The sequence below is a fragment of the Oncorhynchus gorbuscha genome, linkage group LG01 (assembly GCF_021184085.1).
Source record: "Oncorhynchus gorbuscha isolate QuinsamMale2020 ecotype Even-year linkage group LG01, OgorEven_v1.0, whole genome shotgun sequence".
Classification (NCBI taxonomy): Eukaryota; Metazoa; Chordata; class Actinopteri; order Salmoniformes; family Salmonidae; genus Oncorhynchus; species Oncorhynchus gorbuscha.
Genome location: NC_060173.1, coordinates 15,694,862 through 15,715,632, shown reverse-complemented (window position 1 = coordinate 15,715,632; position 20,771 = coordinate 15,694,862). Strand labels below are relative to the sequence as shown.

Sequence of the window (20,771 nt, the reverse complement as noted above, 5' to 3'; positions counted from 1 at the left end):
CATCGAGCCAGGTGCCATGAAGCCGGCTTTACGCATCTGGTCTCCAGTAACGTCTCCTCGGGCCGGCTTACATGGCACCAGCCTTACGCATGGTGTCCCCGGTTCACCAGCACAGCCCAGTGCGGGCTATTCCACGTCGCCGCACTGGCCTGGCTACCGGGAGCATTCAACCAGGTAAGGTTGGGCAGGCTCGGTGCTCAAGAACTCCAGTGCACCTGCACGGTCCGGTCTATCCAGTGCCACCTCCACGCACCAGCCCCCCGATGGCAGCCCCCCGCACAAGGCTGTCTCTCCGTCTTCTGCCTACAGGTGCTCCCGCCTGTCCAACGCTGCCAGAGCCTTCCTCCTGTCCTGAGCTGCTAGAGTCTCCCATCTGTCCTGAGCTGCTAGAGTCTCCCGTCTGTCCTGAGCTGCTAGAGTCTCCCGTCTGTCCTGAGCTGCTAGAGCTGCCAGTCTGTCCTGACCTGTCAGAGCCACCAGTCTGTCCTGAGCCGTCATTCAGCCAGGAGCTGCTAGAGCCGTCAGTCAGCCAGGACCTGCCAGAACAGTCAGTCAGCCAGGACCTGCCAGAGCCGCCAGTCAACCAGGAGCCGCCAGTCAGCCAGGAGCCACCAGAGCCGCCAGTCAGCCAGGAGCCGCCAGAGCCGTCAGCCACCCAGGAGCCGCCAGAGCCGTCAACCAGCCAGGAGCCGCCAGAGCCGTCAGCCAGCCAGGAGCTGCCAGAGCCGTCAGCCAGTCCGGAGCTGCCACTCAGTTCGGAGCTGCCCCTCTGTCTGGAGCTGCCCCTCAGTTCGGCACTGCCCCTCAGTCCAGGTCGGAGGAGAGGGTCGCCACTCTAAAGAGGCCCTTGAAGAGGGAAATGACTATGTGGGGTCCACGTCCCGCGCCAGAGCTGCCAACATGGCCAGATGCCCACCCAGACCCTCCCCTATAGGTTTAGGTTTTGCAGCCGGAGTCCGCACCTCAGTATTGTCACACTCTGTGGTCCTGTGTAGCTCAGTTGGTAGAGCATGGCGCTTGTAACGCCAGGGTAGTGGGTTCGATCCCCGGGACCACCCATACGTAGAATGTATGCACACATGACTGTAAGTCGCTTTGGATAAAAGCGTCTGCTAAATGGCATATATTATTATTATTATTATTATTATTATTTGAGTTGTTTGTTTCTATGTTTTGTTTGGTCAGGGTGTGATATGAGTGGGCATTCTATGTTGCATGTCTAGTTAGTCTGTTTCTATGTGTTTTGGCCTGATATGGTTCTCAATAAGTGGCAGGTGTTTGTTGTTGTCTCTGATCGGGAACCATATTTAGATAGCCTGTTTTGTTTTGTGGTTTGTGGGTTATTGTCTATGTGATGTTGCATGTTTGCACACAGTATTGATAGCAGTCACGTTCATCTTATTATTTTGTTTGTTTAGTGTTCGTCATGTTCTTTCATCTACATTAAAAGAATGTACAGTATTCACACCACGTTGTGCTTTGGTCTCCTCACTACGCTGATCGTGACAATAATGTCCTCTAAGCCGGTGTTTGAGGATATGTTGGCACGGTTTGCCAGTCCAAGACAATATATCCTCCAAACACGGGCTTCTCGGGCTTTATCACTTAACTGTAAGTGAATTAATAAGTGGATAATGGTGTGTGTACATGCATATCTGCGTGTGTGTGTGTGTGTGTGTAGGCTCTCACCACATCTGACTTGGGGGTGAACTTGTGTGTCTGCAGGCTCTCTAGGGCCATCCACTTGACCGGTAGTTTGACTCCACTCTTGCTGTGGATGCTGTAGTACTCCTTTTCATACACATCCCTGGCCAGGCCAAAGTCTGCCACCTTCACTGTGTAGGTCTCATCCAGCCTAGCAGAGGAGAGAGAGACGGCTTCAACCACAGCCTTACTGGAGATTCACAGAGCTAGGGGAACCTGGCAGCCATGTTGGATTCACACATTCTTACTAGAGTGTTATTAACCTGTAATGGTTGGAGCAAAATGGCACCCATTAAAATAAAACATCTGAAAGTATGCGTAATTGTATGGAATGACAATGCGTTAGCTCTCAATGCGTTAGCTCTCCTACAATGGTGACTACACTTCCACACACTGACTGTCTGAGATTGCATTTGACAGTTGGTTCCAGATCTTACATGCAGTTCCTGGCAGCTAGGTCTCTGTGGACAAACTTCTTGCTGGCCAGATACTCCATGCCCCTGGCCACCTGCACACCAAAGCCCATCAGGTCCTTCACTGTTGGGTTCTGGGAAAACAAGGAAGGGTGTGTTTAGGTGATATGCACATCCCAAATGTATCCACTGGTGCTAGGCCAAAAAAGACTGAATGGCCTGCATGCGATACAGATGTAGGACTTTAATTTTACCAGTTTCTCACAGCAGTAAAATAATGCTACAGCAACAGTAAGTGTAAAGTATTGTGTGGATTATAACTAAATGTAATTTTTGTAGGGTTTGATACATTTTTGGTAGGGCAAATTAAGTCTGAACATTTTAAGTGGAAATTAAACTTTTACAAGCCATTTAAACCTTGAATACACTACAAGTTTGCATGTCTGCTGTGCATGACATTTCCTGCAACAACAGGGTGATCAAATGAAGACCCTACATCTCTACAGTATATGCTGCTCCCATGCTTTATTCCTGTACTTAAATATACAATGTTTCAGCTGCAATGGCCTAAATCAGTCATTATTCCAGCCAAAACACGATGACTTATAAAGGTGATTGTATGACTAGAGTTTGTGTATGTGTGTGTGCCCCCCATCTATCTTCAGAGCTCGTGCTGCTAGGTGACCTAAACTGGAACATGCTTAGCACCCCAGCCATCGTACAATATAAACTTGATGCTCTCAATCTCGCACAAATTATCAATGAACCTACCAGGTACCACCCCAAAGCCGTTAACACAGGCACCCTCATAGATATCATCCTAACCAACTTGCCCTCTAGATAAACCTCTGCTGTTTTCTACCAAGATCTCAGGGATCACTGCCTCATTGCCTGCATCCGTAATGGGTCAGCGGTCAAGCAACCTCCACTCATCACTGTCAAATGCTCCCTGAAACACTTCAGCGAGCAGGCCTTTCTAATCGACCTGGCTCAGGTATCCTGGAAGGATATTGACCTCATCCTGTCAGTAGAGGATGCCTGGTTATTTTTTTAAATGCCTTCCTCACCATCTTAAATAAGCATGCCCCATTCAAGAAATGTAGAACCAGGAACAGATATAGCCCTTGGTTCTCTCCAGACCTGACTGCCCTTAACCAACACAAAAACAACTTTTCAGGGAAGTTAGAAACCAATATACACAGGCAGTTAGAAAAACCAAGGCAAGCTTTTTCAAGCAGAAATTTGCTTCCTGCAACACAAACTCCGAAAAGTTCTGGGACACTGCAAAGTCCATGGATAATAAGAACACCTCCTCCCAGCTGCCCACTGCACTGAGGATAGAAAACTCTGTCACCACCGATAAATCCTCTATATGAGACTTCCGGCGCCGACAGAGATGGCCGCCTCGCTTCGCGTTCCAAGGAAACTATGCAGTTTTATTTGTATTTTTATGTGTTATTTCTTACATTGGTACCCCAGGTCATCGTAGGTTTCATTACATACAGTTGAGAAGAACTACTGAATATAAGAGCAGCGTCAACTCACCATCAGTACGACCAAGAATATGACTTTCCCGGAGCAGATCCTGTGTTCTGCCTTCCACCCAGGACAACGGAATGGATCCTAGCCTGCGACCCAAAACAACGATGCCATAAAAGAGGCAAACGAAGCGGTCTTCTGGTCAGGCTCCGGAGACGGGCACATTGCGCGCCACTCCCTAGCATACTGTCATGTTTTGTCTTAGATTGTCTTGTCATTATGCTTTCCCTTCTGTTCGTTTCCCCCTGCTGGTCTTATTAGGTTCGTTCCCTTTTTCTATCCCTCTCTCTCCCCCTCCCTCTCTCTCCTCTCTCTATCGTTCCGTTCCTGCTCCCAGCTGTTCCTATTCCCCTAATCATCATTTAGTCTTCCCACACCTGTTCCTTATCTTTTCCCCTGATTAGAGTCCCTATTTCTTCCCTTGTTTTCCGTTCCTGTCCTGTCGGATCCTTGTCTATTGTTCACCGTGCTGTGTCTATGTATTGCCTTGTCGTGTCGTGTTTCCCTCAGATGCTGCGTGGTGAGCAGGTGTCTGAGTCTGCTACGTTCAAGTGCCTTCCCGAGGCAACCTGCAGTTCTTGATCAAGTCTCCAGTCTGTTCTCGTCATTACGAGTAGTATTATGCCTTTTGTTTGTAAAGTAACTTTTCTGGATTAAAGACTCTGTTTTCGCCAAGTCGCTTTTGGGTCCTCATTCACCGGCATAACAGAAGGATCCGACCAAGGAATGGACCCAGCGACTACAGATGCTCGTAACACTGCCGTCGAGATCCAAGGAGCCATGCTCGGCAGACACGAGCAGGAATTGTCTGCTGCTCGCCATGCCGTGGAGAACCTGGCCGCTCAGGTTTCCGACCTCTCTGGACAGTTCCAGAGTCTTCGTCTCGTGCCACCTGTTACTTCCTGGCCTGCCGAGCCTCCGGAACCTAGGGTTAATAACCCACCTTGCTACTCCGGGCAGCCCACGGAGTGCCGCTCCTTTCTCACCCAGTGTGATATTGTGTTCTCTCTCCAACCCAACACATACTCTAGCGAGAGAGCTCGGGTTGCTTACGTCATTTCACTCCTTACTGGCCGGGCTCGAGAGTGGGGCACAGCTATCTGGGAGGCAAGGGCTGATTGTTCTAACAATTACCAGAACTTTAAAGAGGAGATGATTCGGGTTTTTGACCGTTCAGTTTTTGGTAGGGAGGCTTCTAGGGCCCTGGCTTCCCTATGCCAAGGTGATCGATCCATAACGGATTACTCTATAGAGTTTCGCACTCTTGCTGCCTCTAGTGACTGGAACGAGCCGGCGCTGCTCGCTCGTTTTCTGGAGGGACTCCACGCAGTGGTCAAAGATGAGATTCTCTCTCGGGAGGTTCCTTCCAGTGTGGACTCTTTGATTGCTCTCGCCATCCGCATAGAACGACGGGTAGATCTTCGTCACCAAGCTCGTGGAAGAGAGCTCGCGTCAACGGTGTTTCCCTGCTCCGCATCGCAACCATCTCCCTCCTCTGGCTCAGAGACTGAGCCCATGCAGCTGGGAGGTATTCACATCTCGACCAAGGAGAGGGGAACGGAGGATTACCAACCGCCTGTGCCTCTGGGATTTGATGGACATTTTGTCAATTCATGTCCAGTAAAAGGCCAGAGCTCATCAGTAAGCGGAGGGCTACTGGTGAGCGCTACTACTCAGGTCTCTTCATCTAGATCCTGTACTACTATGTCGGTCCATCTACGCTGGACCGGTTCGGGTGCTACATGCAGTGCCTTGATTGACTCTGGGGCTGAGGGTTGTTTCATGGACGAAGCATGGGCTCGGAAACATGACATTCCTTTCAGACAGTTAGACAAGCCTACGCCCATGTTTGCCTTAGATGGTAGTCATCTTCCCAGTATCAGATTTGAGACACTACCTTTAACTCTCACAGTATCTGGTAACCACAGTGAGACTATTTCTTTTTTGATTTTTCGTTCACCTTTTACACCTGTTGTTTTGGGTCATCCCTGGCTAGTATGTCATAATCCTTCTATTAATTGGTCTAGTAATTCTATCCTATCCTGGAACGTTTCTTGTCATGTGAAGTGTTTAATGTCTGCCATCCCTCCCATTTCTTCTGTCCCCACTTCTCAGGAGGAACCTGGCGATTTGACAGGAGTGCCGGAGGAATATCATGATCTGCGCACGGTCTTCAGTCGATCCCGAGGGCCGTTTGGTCTCGCCAATGCGCCAGCTGTTTTTCAGGCATTAGTTAATGATGTTCTGAGAGACATGCTGAACATCTTTGTTTTTGTCTATCTTGACGATATCCTGATTTTTTCACCGTCACTCGAGATTCATGTTCAGCACGTTCGACGTGTTCTACAGCGCCTTTTAGAGAATTGTCTCTACGTAAAGGCTGAGAAGTGCTCTTTTCATGTCTCCTCCGTTACTTTTCTCGGTTCCGTTATTTCCGCTGAAGGCATTCAGATGGATTCCGCTAAGGTCCAAGCTGTCAGTGATTGGCCCGTTCCAAGGTCACGTGTCGAGTTGCAGCGCTTTTTAGGTTTCGCTCATTTCTATCGGCGTTTCATTCGTAATTTCGGTCAAGTTGCTGCCCCTCTCACAGCTCTTACTTCTGTCAAGACGTGTTTTAAGTGGTCCGGTTCCGCCCAGGGAGCTTTTGATCTTCTAAAGGAACGTTTTACGTCCGCTCCTATCCTCGTTACTCCTGACGTCACTAGACAATTCATTGTCGAGGTTGACATTCAGAGGTAGGCGTGGGAGCCATTCTATCCCAGCGCTTCCAGTCTGACGAAAGGTTCATCCTTGCGCTTATTTTTCTCATCGCCTGTCGCCATCTGAGCGCAACTATGATGTGGGTAACCGTGAACTGCTCGCCATCCGCTTAGCCCTAGGCGAATGGCGACAGTGGTTGGAGGGGGCGACTGTTCCTTTTGTCGTTTGGACAGACCATAAGAACCTTGAGTACATCCGTTCTGCCAAACGACTTAATGCCCGTCAAGCTCGATGGGCGTTGTTTTTCGCTCGTTTCGAGTTTGTGATTTCTTACCGTCCGGGTAGCAAAAACACCAAGCCTGATGCCTTATCCCGTCTGTTTAGTTCTTCTGTGGCTTCTACTGATCCCGAGGGGATTCTTCCTTATGGGCGTGTTGTCGGGTTGACAGTCTGGGGAATTGAAAGACAGGTTAAGCAAGCACTCACGCACACTGCGTCGCCGCGCGCTTGTCCTAGTAACCTCCTTTTCGTTCCTGTTTCCACTCATCTGGCTGTTCTTCAGTGGGCTCACTCTGCCAAGTTAGCTGGTCATCCCGGTGTTCGAGGCACTCTTGCGTCTATTCGCCAGCGCTTTTGGTGGCCGACTCAGGAGCGTGACACGCGCCGTTTCGTGGCTGCTTGTTCGGACTGCGCGCAGACTAAGTCGGGTAACTCTCCTCCTGCCGGTCGTCTCAGACCGCTCCCCATTCCTTCTCGACCATGGTCTCACATCGCCCTAGACTTCATTACCGGTCTGCCTTTGTCTGCGGGGAAGACTGTGATTCTTACGGTTGTCGATAGGTTCTCTAAGGCGGCACATTTCATTCCCCTCGCTAAACTTCCTTCCGCTAAGGAGACGGCACAAATCATCATCGAGAATGTGTTCAGAATTCATGGCCTCCCGTTAGACGCCGTTTCAGACAGAGGCCCGCAATTCACGTCACAGTTTTGGAGGGAGTTCTGTCGTTTGATTGGTGCGTCCGTCAGTCTCTCTTCCGGGTTTCATCCCCAGTCTAACGGTCAAGCAGAGAGGGCCAATCAGACGATTGGTCGCATACTACGCAGCCTTTCTTTCAGAAACCCTGCGTCTTGGGCAGAACAGCTCCCCTGGGCAGAATACGCTCACAACTCGCTTCCTTCGTCTGCTACCGGGTTATCTCCGTTTCAGAGTAGTCTGGGTTACCAGCCTCCTCTGTTCTCATCCCAGCTTGCCGAGTCCAGCGTTCCCTCCGCTCAAGCGTTTGTCCAACGTTGTGAGCGCACCTGGAGGAGGGTGAGGTCTGCACTTTGCCGTTACAGGGCACAGACTGTGAGAGCCGCCAATAAACGCAGGATTAAGAGTCCAAGGTATTGTTGCGGCCAGAGAGTGTGGCTTTCCACTCGCAACCTTCCTCTTACGACAGCTTCTCGTAAGTTGACTCCGCGGTTCATTGGTCCGTTCCGTGTCTCCCAGGTCGTCAATCCTGTCGCTGTGCGACTGCTTCTTCCACGACATCTTCGTCGCGTCCATCCTGTCTTCCATGTCTCCTGTGTCAAGCCCTTTCTTCGCACCCCGTTCGTCTTCCCTCCCCCCTCCCGTCCTTGTCGAGAGCGCACCTATTTACAAGGTACGTAAGATCATGGACATGCGTTCTCGGGGACGGGGTCACCAATACCTAGTGGATTGGGAGGGTTACGGTCCTGAGGAGAGGAGTTGGGTTCCGTCTCGGGACGTGCTGGACCGTACACTTATTGATGATTTCCTCCGTTGCCGCCAGGATTCCTCTCGAGTGCGCCAGGAGGCGCTCGGTGAGTGGGGGGTACTGTCATGTTTTGTCTTAGATTGTCTTGTCATTATGCTTTCCCTTCTGTTCGTTTCCCCTGCTGGTCTTATTAGGTTCGTTCCCTTTTTCTATCCCTCTCTCTCCCCCTCCCTCTCTCTCCTCTCTCTATCGTTCCGTTCCTGCTCCCAGCTGTTCCTATTCCCCTAATCATCATTTAGTCTTCCCACACCTGTTCCTTATCTTTTCCCCTGATTAGAGTCCCTATTTCTTCCCTTGTTTTCCGTTCCTGTCCTGTCGGATCCTTGTCTATTGTTCACCGTGCTGTGTCTATGTATTGCCTTGTCGTGTCGTGTTTCCCTCAGATGCTGCGTGGTGAGCAGGTGTCTGAGTCTGCTACGTTCAAGTGCCTTCCCGAGGCAACCTGCAGTTCTTGATCAAGTCTCCAGTCTGTTCTCGTCATTACGAGTAGTATTATGCCTTTTGTTTGTAAAGTAACTTTTCTGGATTAAAGACTCTGTTTTCGCCAAGTCGCTTTTGGGTCCTCATTCACCTGCATAACACATACTACTCGCCAATGTCCAGTCTCTTGACAACAAGGTTGACGAAATCCGAGCAAGGGTAGAATTCCAGAGGGACATCAGGGACTGTAACGTTCTTTGCTTCACGGAAACATGGCTCACTCGAGAGACGCTATCGGAGTCGGTGCAGCCAGCTGGTTTCTCCACGCATCGCGCCGACAGAAACAAACATCTTTCTGGTAAGAAGAGGGGCGGGGGCCTATGCTTTATGGTTAACGAGATGTGGTGTGGTTACAACAACATACAGGAACTCAAGTCCTTCTGTTCACCTGATTTAGAATTCCTCACAATCAAATGTCGACCGCATTATTTACCAAGGGAATTCTCTTCAATTATAATCACAGCCGTATATATTCCCCCCCAAGCAGACACATCGATGGCTCTGAACAAACTTTATTTGACTCTTTGCAAACTGGAATCCATATACCCTGAGGCTGCATTCATTGTAGCTGGGGATTTTAACAAGGCTAATCTGAAAACAAGACTCCCTAAATTGTATCAGCATATCGATTGCGCAACCAGGGCTGGTAAAACCTTGGATCATTGCTATTCTAACTTCCGCGACGCATATAAGGCCCTCGCCCGCACTCCTTTCGGAAAAGCTGACCACGACTCCATTTTGTTGATCCCTGCCTACAGACAGAAGCTAAAACAAGAAGCTCCCACGCTGAGGTCTGTTCAACGCTGGTCCGACCAATCTGATTCCACGCTCCAAGACTGCTTCCATCACGTGGACTGGGATATGTTTCGTATTGCGTCAGACAACAACATTGATGAATACGCTGATTCGGTGTGCGAGCTCATTAGAACGTGCGTTGAAGATGTTGTTCCCATAGCAACGATTAAAACATTCCCAAACCAGAAACCGTGGATTGATGGCAGCATTCGCGTGAAACTGAAAGCGCGAACCACTGCTTTTAATCAGGGCAAGGTGACCGGAAACATGACCGAATACAAACAGTGTAGCTATTCCATCCGCAAGGCAATCAAACAAGCTAAGCGTCAGTATAGAGACAAAGTAGAATTGCAATTCAACGGCTCAGACACAAGAGGTATGTGGCAGGGTCTACAGTCAATCATGGATTACAAAAAGAAAACCAGCCCAGTCACGGACCAGGATGCCTTGCTCCCGCTTTGAGGACAATACAGTGCCACTGACACAGCCCGCAACCAAAACATGCGGTCTCTCCTTCACTGCACCCGAGGTGAGTAAAACATTTAAACATTTTAACCCTCGCAAGGCTGCAGGCCCAGACGGCATCCCCAGCCGCGCCCTCAGAGCATGCGCAGACCAGCTGGCTGGTGTGTTTACGGACATATTCAATCGATCCCTATCCCAGTCTGCTGTTCCCACATGCTTCAAGAGGGCCACCACTGTTCCTGTTCCCAAGAAAGCTAAGGTAACTGAGCTAAACGACTACCGCCCCGTAGCACTCACTTCCGTCATCATGAAGTGCTTTGAGAGACTAGTCAAGGACCATATCACCTCCACCCTACCTGACACCCTAGACCCACTCCAATTTGCTTACCGCCCAAATAGGTCCACAGACGATGCAATCTCAACCACACTGCACACTGCCCTAACCCATCTGGATAAGAGGAATACCTATGTGAGAATGCTGTTCATCGACTACAGCTCAGCATTTAACACCATAGTACCCTCCAAACTCGTCATCAAGCTCGAGACCCTGGGTCTCGACCCCGCCCTGTGCAACTGGGTACTGGACTTCCTGACGGGCCGTCCTCAGGTGGTGAGGGTAGGTGCCAACATCTCCACCCCGCTGATCCTCAACACTGGGGCCCCACAAGGGTGCGTTCTGAGCCCTCTCCTGTACTCCCTGTTCACCCACGACTGCATGGCCACGCAAGCCTCCAACTCAATCATCAAGTTTGCGGACGACACAACAGTGGTAGGCTTGATTACCAACAACGATGAGATGGCCTACAGGGAGGAGGTGAGGGCCCTCGGAGTATGGTGTCAGGAAAATAACCTCACACTCAACGTCAACAAAACTAAGGAGATGATTGTGGACTTCAAGAAACAGCAGAGGGAACACCCCCCTATCCACATCGATGGAACAGTAGTGGAGAGGGTAGCAAGTTTTAAGTTCCTCGGTGTACACATCACAGACAAACTGAATTGGTCCACCCACACAGACAGCATCGTGAAGAAGGCCCAGCAGCGCCTCTTCAACCTCGGGAGGCTGACGAAATTCGGCTTGTCACCAAAAGCACTCACAAACTTCTACAGATGCACAATCAAGAGCATCCTGTCGTGCTGTATCACCGCCTGGTACGGCAACTGCTCCGCCCACAACCGTAAGGCTCTCCAGAGGGTAGTGAGGTCTGCACAACGCATCACCGAGGGCAAACTACCTGTCCTCCAGGACACCTACACCACCCGATGTCACAGGAAGGCCATAAAGATCATCAAGGACAACAACCACCCGAGCCACTGCCTGTTCATCCCGCTATCATCCAGAAGGCGAGGTCAGTACAGGTGCATCAAAGCTGGGACCGAGAGACTGAAAAACAGCTTCTATCTCAAGGCCATCAGACTGTTAAACAGCCACCACTAACATTGAGTGGCTGCTGCCAACACACTGACTCAACTCCAGCCACTTTAACAATGGGAATTGATGTAAAATATATCACTAGCCACTTTAAACAATGCTACTTAATATAATGTTTACATACCCTACATTATTTATCTCATATGTCTAAGTATTTACTGTACTCTATATCATCTACTGCATCTTTATGTAATACATGTATCACTAGCCACTTTAATCTATGCCACTTTGTTTACATACTCATCTCATATGTATATACTGTACTCGATACCATCTACTGCATCTTGCCTATGCCGCTCTGTACCATCACTCATTCATATATCTTTATGTACATATTATTTATCCCTTTACACTTGTGTGTATAAGGTAGTAGTTTTGGAATTGTTAGCTAGATTACTCGTTGGTTATTACTGCATTGTCGGAACTAGAAGCACAAGCATTTCGCTACCCTCGCATTAACATCTGCTAACCATGTGTATGTGACAAATAACATTTGATTTTATTTATAATTGAAAATTTCAACAAGCATTTTAGTACGGCTGGCCATGCTTTCCACCTGGCTACCCCTACCCCGGTCAACAGCACTGCACCCCCCACAGAAACTCGCCCAAGCCTTCCCCATTTCTCCTTCTCCCAAATCAAATCAGCTGATGTTCTGAAAGAGCTGCAAAATCTGTACCTCTACAAATCAGCCAGGCTAGACAATCTGAACCCTCTCTTTCTAAAATTATCTGCCAAAATTATCTGCCAAAATTGTTGCAACTCCTGAGATTCCCAAAGATTGGAAAGCAGCTGCGGTCATCCCCCTCTTCAAAGGGGGACACACTCTAGACCCAAACTGCTACAGTCCTATATCTATCCTACTCTGCCTTTCTCAGGTCTTCAAAAGTCAAGTCAACAAACAGATTACCGACCATTTCGAATCCCACCGCACCTTCTCCGCTATGCAATCTGGTTTCAGAGCTGGTCATGGGTGCACCTCAACCACGCTCAAGGTACTAAACGATATCTTAACCGCCATCGATAAGAAACAATACTGTGCAGCCATATTCATTGACCTGGCCAAGGCTTTCGACCCAGTCAATCACCACATCCTCATCGGCAGACTCGATAGCCTTGGTTTCTCAAATGATTGCCTCGCCTGGTTCACCAACTACTTATCTGATAGAGTTCAGTGTGTCAAATCGGAGGGCCTGTTGTCCGGACCTCTGGCAGTCTCTATGTGGGTGCCACAGGGTTCAATTCTTGGACCGACTCTCTTCTCTGTATACATCAATGATTTCGCTCTTGCTGCTGGTGAGTCTCTGATCCACCTCTACGCAGACGTCACCATTCTGTATATTTCTGGCCCTTCTTTGGACACTGTTTTAACAACCCTCCAGAGGAGCTTCAATGCCATACATCTCCTTCCGTGGCCTCCAGCTGCTCTTAAATGCAAGTAAAACTAAATTCATGCTCTTCAACCGATCGCTGCCCGCACCTGCCCGCCCGTCCAACATCACTACTCTGGACGGTTCTGACTTAGAATATGTGGACAACTACAAATAACTAGGTGTCTGGTTAGACTGTAAACTCTCCTTCCAGGCTTACATCAAACATCTCCAATCCAAAATTAAATCTAGAATTGGCTTCCTATTTAGCAAAAAAGCATCCTTCGCTCATGCTGCCAATCATACTCGTAAAACTGACCATCCGACTTCGGCGATGTCATTTACAAAATAGCCTCCAATACCCTACTCAGCAAATTGGATGCAGTCTATCACAGTGCCATCCGTTTTGTCACCAAAGTTCCTTATACTACCCACCACTGCAACCTGTATGTTCTCGTTGGCTGGCCCTCGCGTCATATTCGTCGCCAAGCCCACTGGTTCCAGGTCATCTACAAGACCCTGCTAGGTAAAGTCCCCCTTATCTCAGCTCGCTGGTCACCATAGCAGCACCCACCTGTTGCACACGCTCCAGCAGGTATATCTCTCTGGTCACCCCCAAAACCAATTCTTCCTTTGGCCGCCTCTCCTTACAGTTCTCTGCTGCCAATGACTGGAACGAACTACAAAAATCTCTGGAACTGGAAACACTTATCTCCCTCACTAGCTTTAAGCACCAGCTGTCAGAGCAGTTCACAGATTACTGCACCTGTACATAGCCCACCTATAATTTAGCCCAAACAACTACCGCTTCCCCTACTGTATTTATTTATTTATTTATCTTGCTCTTTTGCACCCCATTATTTTTATTTCTACTTTGCACATTCTTCCACTGCAAATCTACCATTCCAGTGTTTTACTTGCTATATTGTATTTACTCTGCCACCATGGCCTTTTTTTTGCCTTTACCTCCCTTATCTCACCTCATTTGCTCACATTGTATATAGACTTATTTTTCTACTGTATTATTGACTGTATGTTTGTTTTACTCCATGTGTAACTCTGTGTTGTTTTATGTGTCGAACTGCTTTGCTTTATCTTGGCCAGGTCACAATTGTAAATGAGAACTTGTTCTCAACTTGCCTACCTGGTTAAATAAAGGTGAAATAAATAAAAATAAAACTCTTACGTGTGTCTCTTCCCTGATAAAGTTCCTGAGGTCTCCGTGCTTCATGTATGGCAGCACCACCAGAGGAGAGCCCTCAGGGGGCAGACAGATCCCCAGGAGAGACAACACGTTGGGGTGGCTGAAGTCCTTCATGATGATCCCCTCCTTTAGGAACTGAGACACCTCCTCCAGGTCAGTAATCCCTGAAACACAGCAAGATATTACAGGATTGTTTATTTATTTATTACCTTTATTTAACCAAGTTGTTGAGAAGAGAACACATTATGTTTTACAGCAACCTGACATTAAAGCTTAATCATGTGCTGTTAGATGGACCACCAACAAAAACGCTAACAAAAACAGGCCATCAAGCCATAAACCTCTATCTCTTTACCGTTGTGCCATCTAAACCTTAGTTATATACCACAGTTAGAAGCCCATGAGGAGCCAGTCTCCAGGCTGTCTGAGCATAGGGACTGTGACCCTACCCCAAGCCTATAGGTTACTGCTACACAACACTCCCATTATCCAATCGAATCAGTGCTCCTGGTGTCACTGCTCTTTCTCTTTCTCCCCTTCTCTTCTAATCTCGTTTGAAACAGAATCTCATTTAGCTAAGATAAAACGTCTGATAAAACTGCCCTTTCACTGTAACTACCAGATGACGACACACACACAAGCAAAGAAAGACGACTGGCTATTTAGAGTTGAGTAAAAGAAAGATCACAGAATATCTAAGAAAACGAGGCTGTGAAGCTGGATGTTTAGAACTATCTGCCTACTGCAGAAACAACATGTTGACATCATCTACAATATCCTCCAAACCATGTGCCTTTTCCATGACAGTGACAAAGACCCCTGGGGAACTTCTTTATTTTCTTTAAAGCTCCCTGGGGAACTTCTTTATGTTCTTTAAAGCTCCCCGGGGAACTTCTTTATTTTCTTTAAAGCTCCCCGGGGAACTTCTTTATTTTCTTTAAAGCTCCCCGGGGAACTTCTTTATTTTCTTTAAAGCTCCCTGGGGAACTTCTTTATTTTCTTTAAAGCTCCCTGGGGAACTTCTTTATTTTCTTTAAAGCTCCCTGGGGAACTTCTTTATTTTCTTTAAAGCTCCCTGGGGAACTTCTTTATTTTCTTTAAAGCTCCCTGGGGAACTTCTTTATTTTCTTTAAAGCTCCCTGGGGATCTTCTTTATTTTCTTTAAAGCTCCCTGGGGAACTTCTTTATTTTCTTTAAAGCTCCCTGGGGAACTTCTTTATTTTCTTTAACGTTCCCTGGGGAACTTCTTTATGTTCTTTAAAGCTCCCTGGGGAACTTCTTTATTTTCTTTAAAGCTCCCTGGGGAACTTCTTTATTTTCTTTAAAGCTCCCTGGGGAACTTCTTTGTTTTCTTTAAAGCTCCCTGGGGAACTTCTTTATTTTCTTTAAAGCTCCCTGGGGAACTTCTTTATTTTCTTTAAAGCTCCCTGGGGAACTTTAGGTCACTGTAAACACAATGAGAAGGCCAAGGCTTAGAGAACAAGGCAGTGGTAACCCTCTATCGCTATGGGTTACCACCAGCCCAGTGGCAGAGCTTCCAGAAGCCTTGTGGAAGAATTATCTAGGACATTCATCTCTCAGGATAAAGTGACAGTTTACACAATTAGAGAGAGGGGGACCCTAATGTCATCTTCACCACCAGGAGCCAATCCATCTCAATCATCCTTCCACAGGACACACTGCCGTAGCACATTCAAGAGATGAGATAAGCCCTCTAACGTTGTTGTGGCGTTGCGTTGTGTGGTGACATATCAGAGCAATGAGATTTGAATGAACACTGACGGGGTGAACTGTGCCTTTGTGGTCATGCAGTACTCACGGTTGAGAGACTTGATGGCACAGTGCTGCTTCTGTCCGTCAGCCTCCAACAAGGTACCATGGAACACACAGCCAAAGTGTCCTGTATGAAGAAGAATAAATATGTCAAATATGTCAAATAAGCAACAACCAAATCATTTACAGCCATCTGAGTGTGCCCCTAGCCATCTGTAAATGATGTTTGAGTTGGAGTGTGCCCCTAGCCATCTGTAAATGATGTTTGAGTTGGAGTGTGCCCCTAGCCATCTGTAAATGATGTTTGAGTTGGAGTGTGCCCCTAGCCATCTGTAAATGATGTTTGAGTTGGAGTGTGCCCCTAGCCATCTGTAAATGATGTTTGAGTTGGAGTGTGCCCCTAGCCATCTGTAAATGATGTTTGAGTTGGAGTGTGCCCCTGGCCATCTGTAAATGATGTTTGAGTTGGAGTGTGCCCCTAGCCATCTGTAAATGATGTTTGAGTTGGAGTGTGCCCCTAGCCATCTGTAAATGATGTTTGAGTTGGAGTGTGCCCCTAGCCATCTGTAAATGATGTTTGAGTTGGAGTGTGCCCCTAGCCATCTGTAAATGATGTTTGAGTTGGAGTGTGCCCCTAGCCATCTGTAAATGATGTTTGAGTTGGAGTGTGCCCCTAGCCATCTGTAAATTATGTTTGAGTTGGAGTGTGCCCCTAGCCATCTGTAAATTATGTTTGAGTTGGAGTGTGCCCCTAGCCATCTGTAAATGATGTTTGAGTTGGAGTGTGCCCCTAGCCATCTGTAAATGATGTTTGAGTTGGAGTGTGCCCCTGGCCATCTGTAAATGATGTTTGAGTTGGAGTGTGCCCCTAGCCATCTGTAAATGATGTTTGAGTTGGAGTGTGCCCCTAGCCATCTGTAAATGATGTTTGAGTTGGAGTGTGCCCCTAGCCATCTGTAAATGATGTTTGAGTTGGAGTGTGCCCCTAGCCATCTGTAAATGATGTTTGAGTTGGAGTGTGCCCCTAGCCATCTGTAAATGATGTTTGAGTGGAGTGTGCCCCTGGCCATCTGTAAATGATGTTTGAGTTGGAGTGTGCCCCTAGCCATCTGTAAATGATGTTTGAGTTGGAGTGTGCCCCTAGCCATTTGTAAATGATGTTTGAGTTGGAGTGTGCCCCTGGCCATCTGTAAATGATGTTTGAGTTGGAGTGTGCCCCTAGCCATCTGTAAATGATGTTTGAGTTGGAGTGTGCCCCGGGCCATCTGTAAATTAGAAAAGCAAAATAATTGTGCCGTCTGGAATTTTACATGATTTATAGTTTTACATTTGATACTCAAGTATATTTAAAAACAAGTACTTTTCGACTTTTACTCAAGTAGTATTTTACTTGCAATTGTGTATGATAAGTATGACAATTGTGTACTTTTCCCACCACTGGTTGAAGCCTCGGTGACTTCTACAACCCTTTACTGGAGGGCCATTCATACAGCACCCTACAGTTGTAGCCATCGCAGTGGGAGGCTATATCCCCTTATCTGAGCTCTGAGTTACCGTGGCCCTTATTGAATTATATGTGGTCGAGAGGGTTCAGTGCAGCTTTGCAGGGGTGTTGGGGTATTAAAGCTAGAGGAACGTAGAGAACTCTCTGAGGCGTTCTTCCATCACAATCCCTGCAGATGCAAAGACGGCTCAGCTTACACCACACGGATCAACAATGGAGCTTGCAATGCTACCAGGGTACAAATCACCCCACCCCCTAATTCTGCTTTCGGAATCCGGTGTGTGTAGGTGTGTGTGTAGATATAGGTGTGTGTAGGTGTGTGTAGATATAGGTGTATGTGTGTGCGTGTGTGTGTATGTGTGTGCGTGTGTGTGTATGTGTGCGCGCGTGTGTGTGTAGATATAGGTGTATGTGTGTGTGTGTGTGTGTCTGTGTGTCTGTGTGTGTGTGTGTGTGTGTGTGTGTGTGTGTGTGTGTGTGTGTGTGTGTGCGTGCGTGCGTGCGTGTGCACGAGTGCGCTCATGTGTACATTCGTGCATACATGCATATATATGTCATGACTAATATAAATAGATGTCTGCCTGCTCTAATCAGTAACCCCCAGTGTATTTTAGTTATTGAGTGAGTGTGTGGCCGTGTGTCTACTATTAGTAGTAACAAGATCCTGGCCGATACATCGGTTCACCGATATTATCAGTCGATATTGACCTTTTTCCACTATATCAGTATAGGCTGATCTGATCTGATCTGAACAGTAGCGACCTTAAACATGATGTCATTACTTATGAGGAGCCTTTGTCCAGTGGGTTTGTGAGGAGCCTATGTCCAGTGGGTTTGTGAGGAGCCTTTGTCCAGTGGGTTTGTGAGGAGCCTATGTCCAGTGGGTACACGTGTGTTCATGGATGTGAGCGTCTTTGCGTGCACTGTACCTGTGCATGTGTTCATGTATCAGAAGTGTGTACAGTATATACACGTGTATGATCAAACCACTGACCTCTGCCGATGACCTGGTTAAAATGTAACAGCAGATGCTCTCTGGCGATGACCACATGTTGAACCTCCTTCAGGAGGTCAGGGTGCAGCTGGGACGGGTCGATGTGGACCGGGGCCGACAGGAGAGGGGACACCAGCTCCCCCTCTGCCCCCAGACCCATGCCTCCGAGCCCCAATCTGGGGGACAGCAGCTCCCCATGGCTCCCGTAGATAGGGGGAGCCCCCCTGCATGATTCTGGCCTCTCCACGCCCTGGTCTGAAACAATATAGCCAAAGGTCAATTACTACAGGGGTCAGGGTTAGAGATCAACATAGGTCACATGATCACAGAGTGATGCCAGAGAGAAAGGTCAGAGAAAGAGAGAGTCATGGTTACAGAAAGGAAGAGAGGGAACCTGAGACCTGCCCATTCGTTCTTTATGTCATTGGGGGGAGAAGGGAAGCAGGGGAGGGCAAATGAGTTTGCATGAGTGAAAATGTGAGGGTTATTTTGAAAGAGGAGCAGGAAGGGATGGGAAACTCTAGTTCTTGAACATTGGAGTGCCTTCTGGTTTTCACCTCCATCAATACATTAATGTCATTGGTTTCCCAGATCTGAATAGGCATCAGGTATGAAGCAAAGAATAAAAAAACACACAGAGTTAGATGGCCATCTCTTTAGAGGTTAGAGGTTAAGGTTAAGAAAGGCAGGTGTTGTTAGAACAGGGTTAGTGTTAGTTTTTAGGGTCAGAGTAACCGCCCCAGTGGTGTAGTGTCAGGAAACGTACCCTCCAGCAGGGTGGTTCTATAGTCCAAAGACTCGTGGGACACCATTTCGTTAGTGGGGCTGACGCTCCGGGCATTAGCCAACATATCCAAGTGCTGAATGTGAGCCCTGCCGTCATACCAAACCTTACCCTCAGCCAGATCTGGAAACCAGAGATAGAGAGAAGGAGAGAGAGGAGGAGGGAGAGGGGGGAGAGAGAGAGAGAGAAGAGGAGAGAGGAGGAGAGAGAGAGGAGGAGAGAGAGAAGAGGAGGGAGAGGAGGAGAGAGAGGAGGAGGGAGAGGAGGACAGAGGGAGAGAGAAGAGGAGGAGGGAGAGAGAGAGGAGGAGGGAGAGAGCGAGGAGGGAGAGGAGGAGGGAGAGAGAGAGGAGAGAGGATGAGAGAGAGAGCGAGGAGGAGGGAGAGATAGGAGGAGGGAGAGAGAGAGGAGGGAGGGAGGAGGGAGAGAGAGAGAGGAGGAGAGAGAGAGAGAGAGAGAGAGAGAGAGAGAGAGAGAGAGAGGAGGGAGAGAGAGGAGGGAGAGAGAGAGGAGGGAGGGAAGGAGGGAGAGAGAGAGGAGGGAGAGAGAAGGAGAGAGGGGAGGAGAGAGAGGAGGAGAGGTGGTAGGAGGTAGAGAGAAGGAGAGGATGTAGGGAAGAGAGTGGGGTAGCAGAGAGGGGGTACATGTAGTGGGAGGGGACAGAGAAAGAGAGAGGAGGCAGTAGCAGAGGGAGAGAGAACACAGTCATTGAAGGAGAAGGATAGAGCGCTCCACCAGTGCTCCCATCAGCTCAACACCTCACAATCCCACAGCCAGTAAGAGGCGGGCAAACATGCACACACACATGCACACGCACGCACACACAGTTGAAAATATATCACAAAATAACTGACTTACCGTCAATGTGTTTGTTCCTCCTTTTCCAGAGGAACAGAGTGAGCAACATCATCAGCAGCAGACTGACACACACACAGCCAGCTAGCAGCCCTCTGTAGTCCTGCTCATGGGCCAACATCACCCTGCCCAGACTCACCGAGGACGACGCCTGACGCCACTACACACATAATACACATACACAGACAGACAGACACACATACAGTCAGACAGTCAGACAGGAGAACAGTGAGTGAGATGTACAACTACGTTCTAGATAATACATTTTTTACGATGTGTGTGTCGGGAAACTCCAATTCCATTCTAGGCGAAAAACTGATGAACACACACACACACACACACACACACACACACACACACACACACACACACACACACACACACACACACACACACACACACACACACACACACACACACACACACACACACACACACACACACACACACACACACACACACACACACACACACACACACACACACACACACACACACACACACACACACAGACACTCTCCCTCTCTCTCTCTCTCTCTCTCTCTCTCTCCCTCTCTCTCTCTCTTTCACATGTGGAGCATTGTGAGCCACAGATGGAGTAGGAGTTTGGATCATAGATATTGCTTTTACATATTAGGTTTGGGAGAAATGAGCTGGAGACGGTGTGTGTGTCAGGGGGGCTTGTCTGGGGCTGTCTGGCTCTGTCTGGGTCTGTCTGGAGCTGTCTGGCTCTGTCTGGCTCTGTCTGGGGCTGTCTGGCTCTGTCTGGCTCTGTCTGGGGCTGTCTGGCTCTGTCTGGGGCTGTTTGGTTCTGTCTGGGGCTGTCTGACTCTGGGGCTGTCTGGGGCTGTCTGGCTCTGTCTGGGGTTGTTTGGCTCTGTCTGGGGCTGTCTGGCTCTGTCTGGGGCTGTCTGGCTCTGTCGGGGGCTGTCTGGGGCTGTCTGGCTCTGTCTGGGGCTGTTTGGCTCTGTCTGGGGC

General features: G+C 48.4%; 1 protein-coding gene across 1 annotated transcript in view; it reads right to left on the bottom strand.

The window, feature by feature from the left end:
- Positions 1-20,771, bottom strand: part of LOC124033603 (hepatocyte growth factor receptor-like) — a 116,639-nt gene that overhangs the window by 6,732 nt on the left and 89,136 nt on the right. The window contains 7 exon segments of the mRNA XM_046345694.1: positions 1,690-1,855; positions 2,142-2,251; positions 13,866-14,047; positions 15,703-15,783; positions 18,155-18,409; positions 18,921-19,061; positions 19,797-19,953. Coding sequence (XP_046201650.1) covers positions 1,690-1,855; positions 2,142-2,251; positions 13,866-14,047; positions 15,703-15,783; positions 18,155-18,409; positions 18,921-19,061; positions 19,797-19,953 — 1,092 coding nt within the window.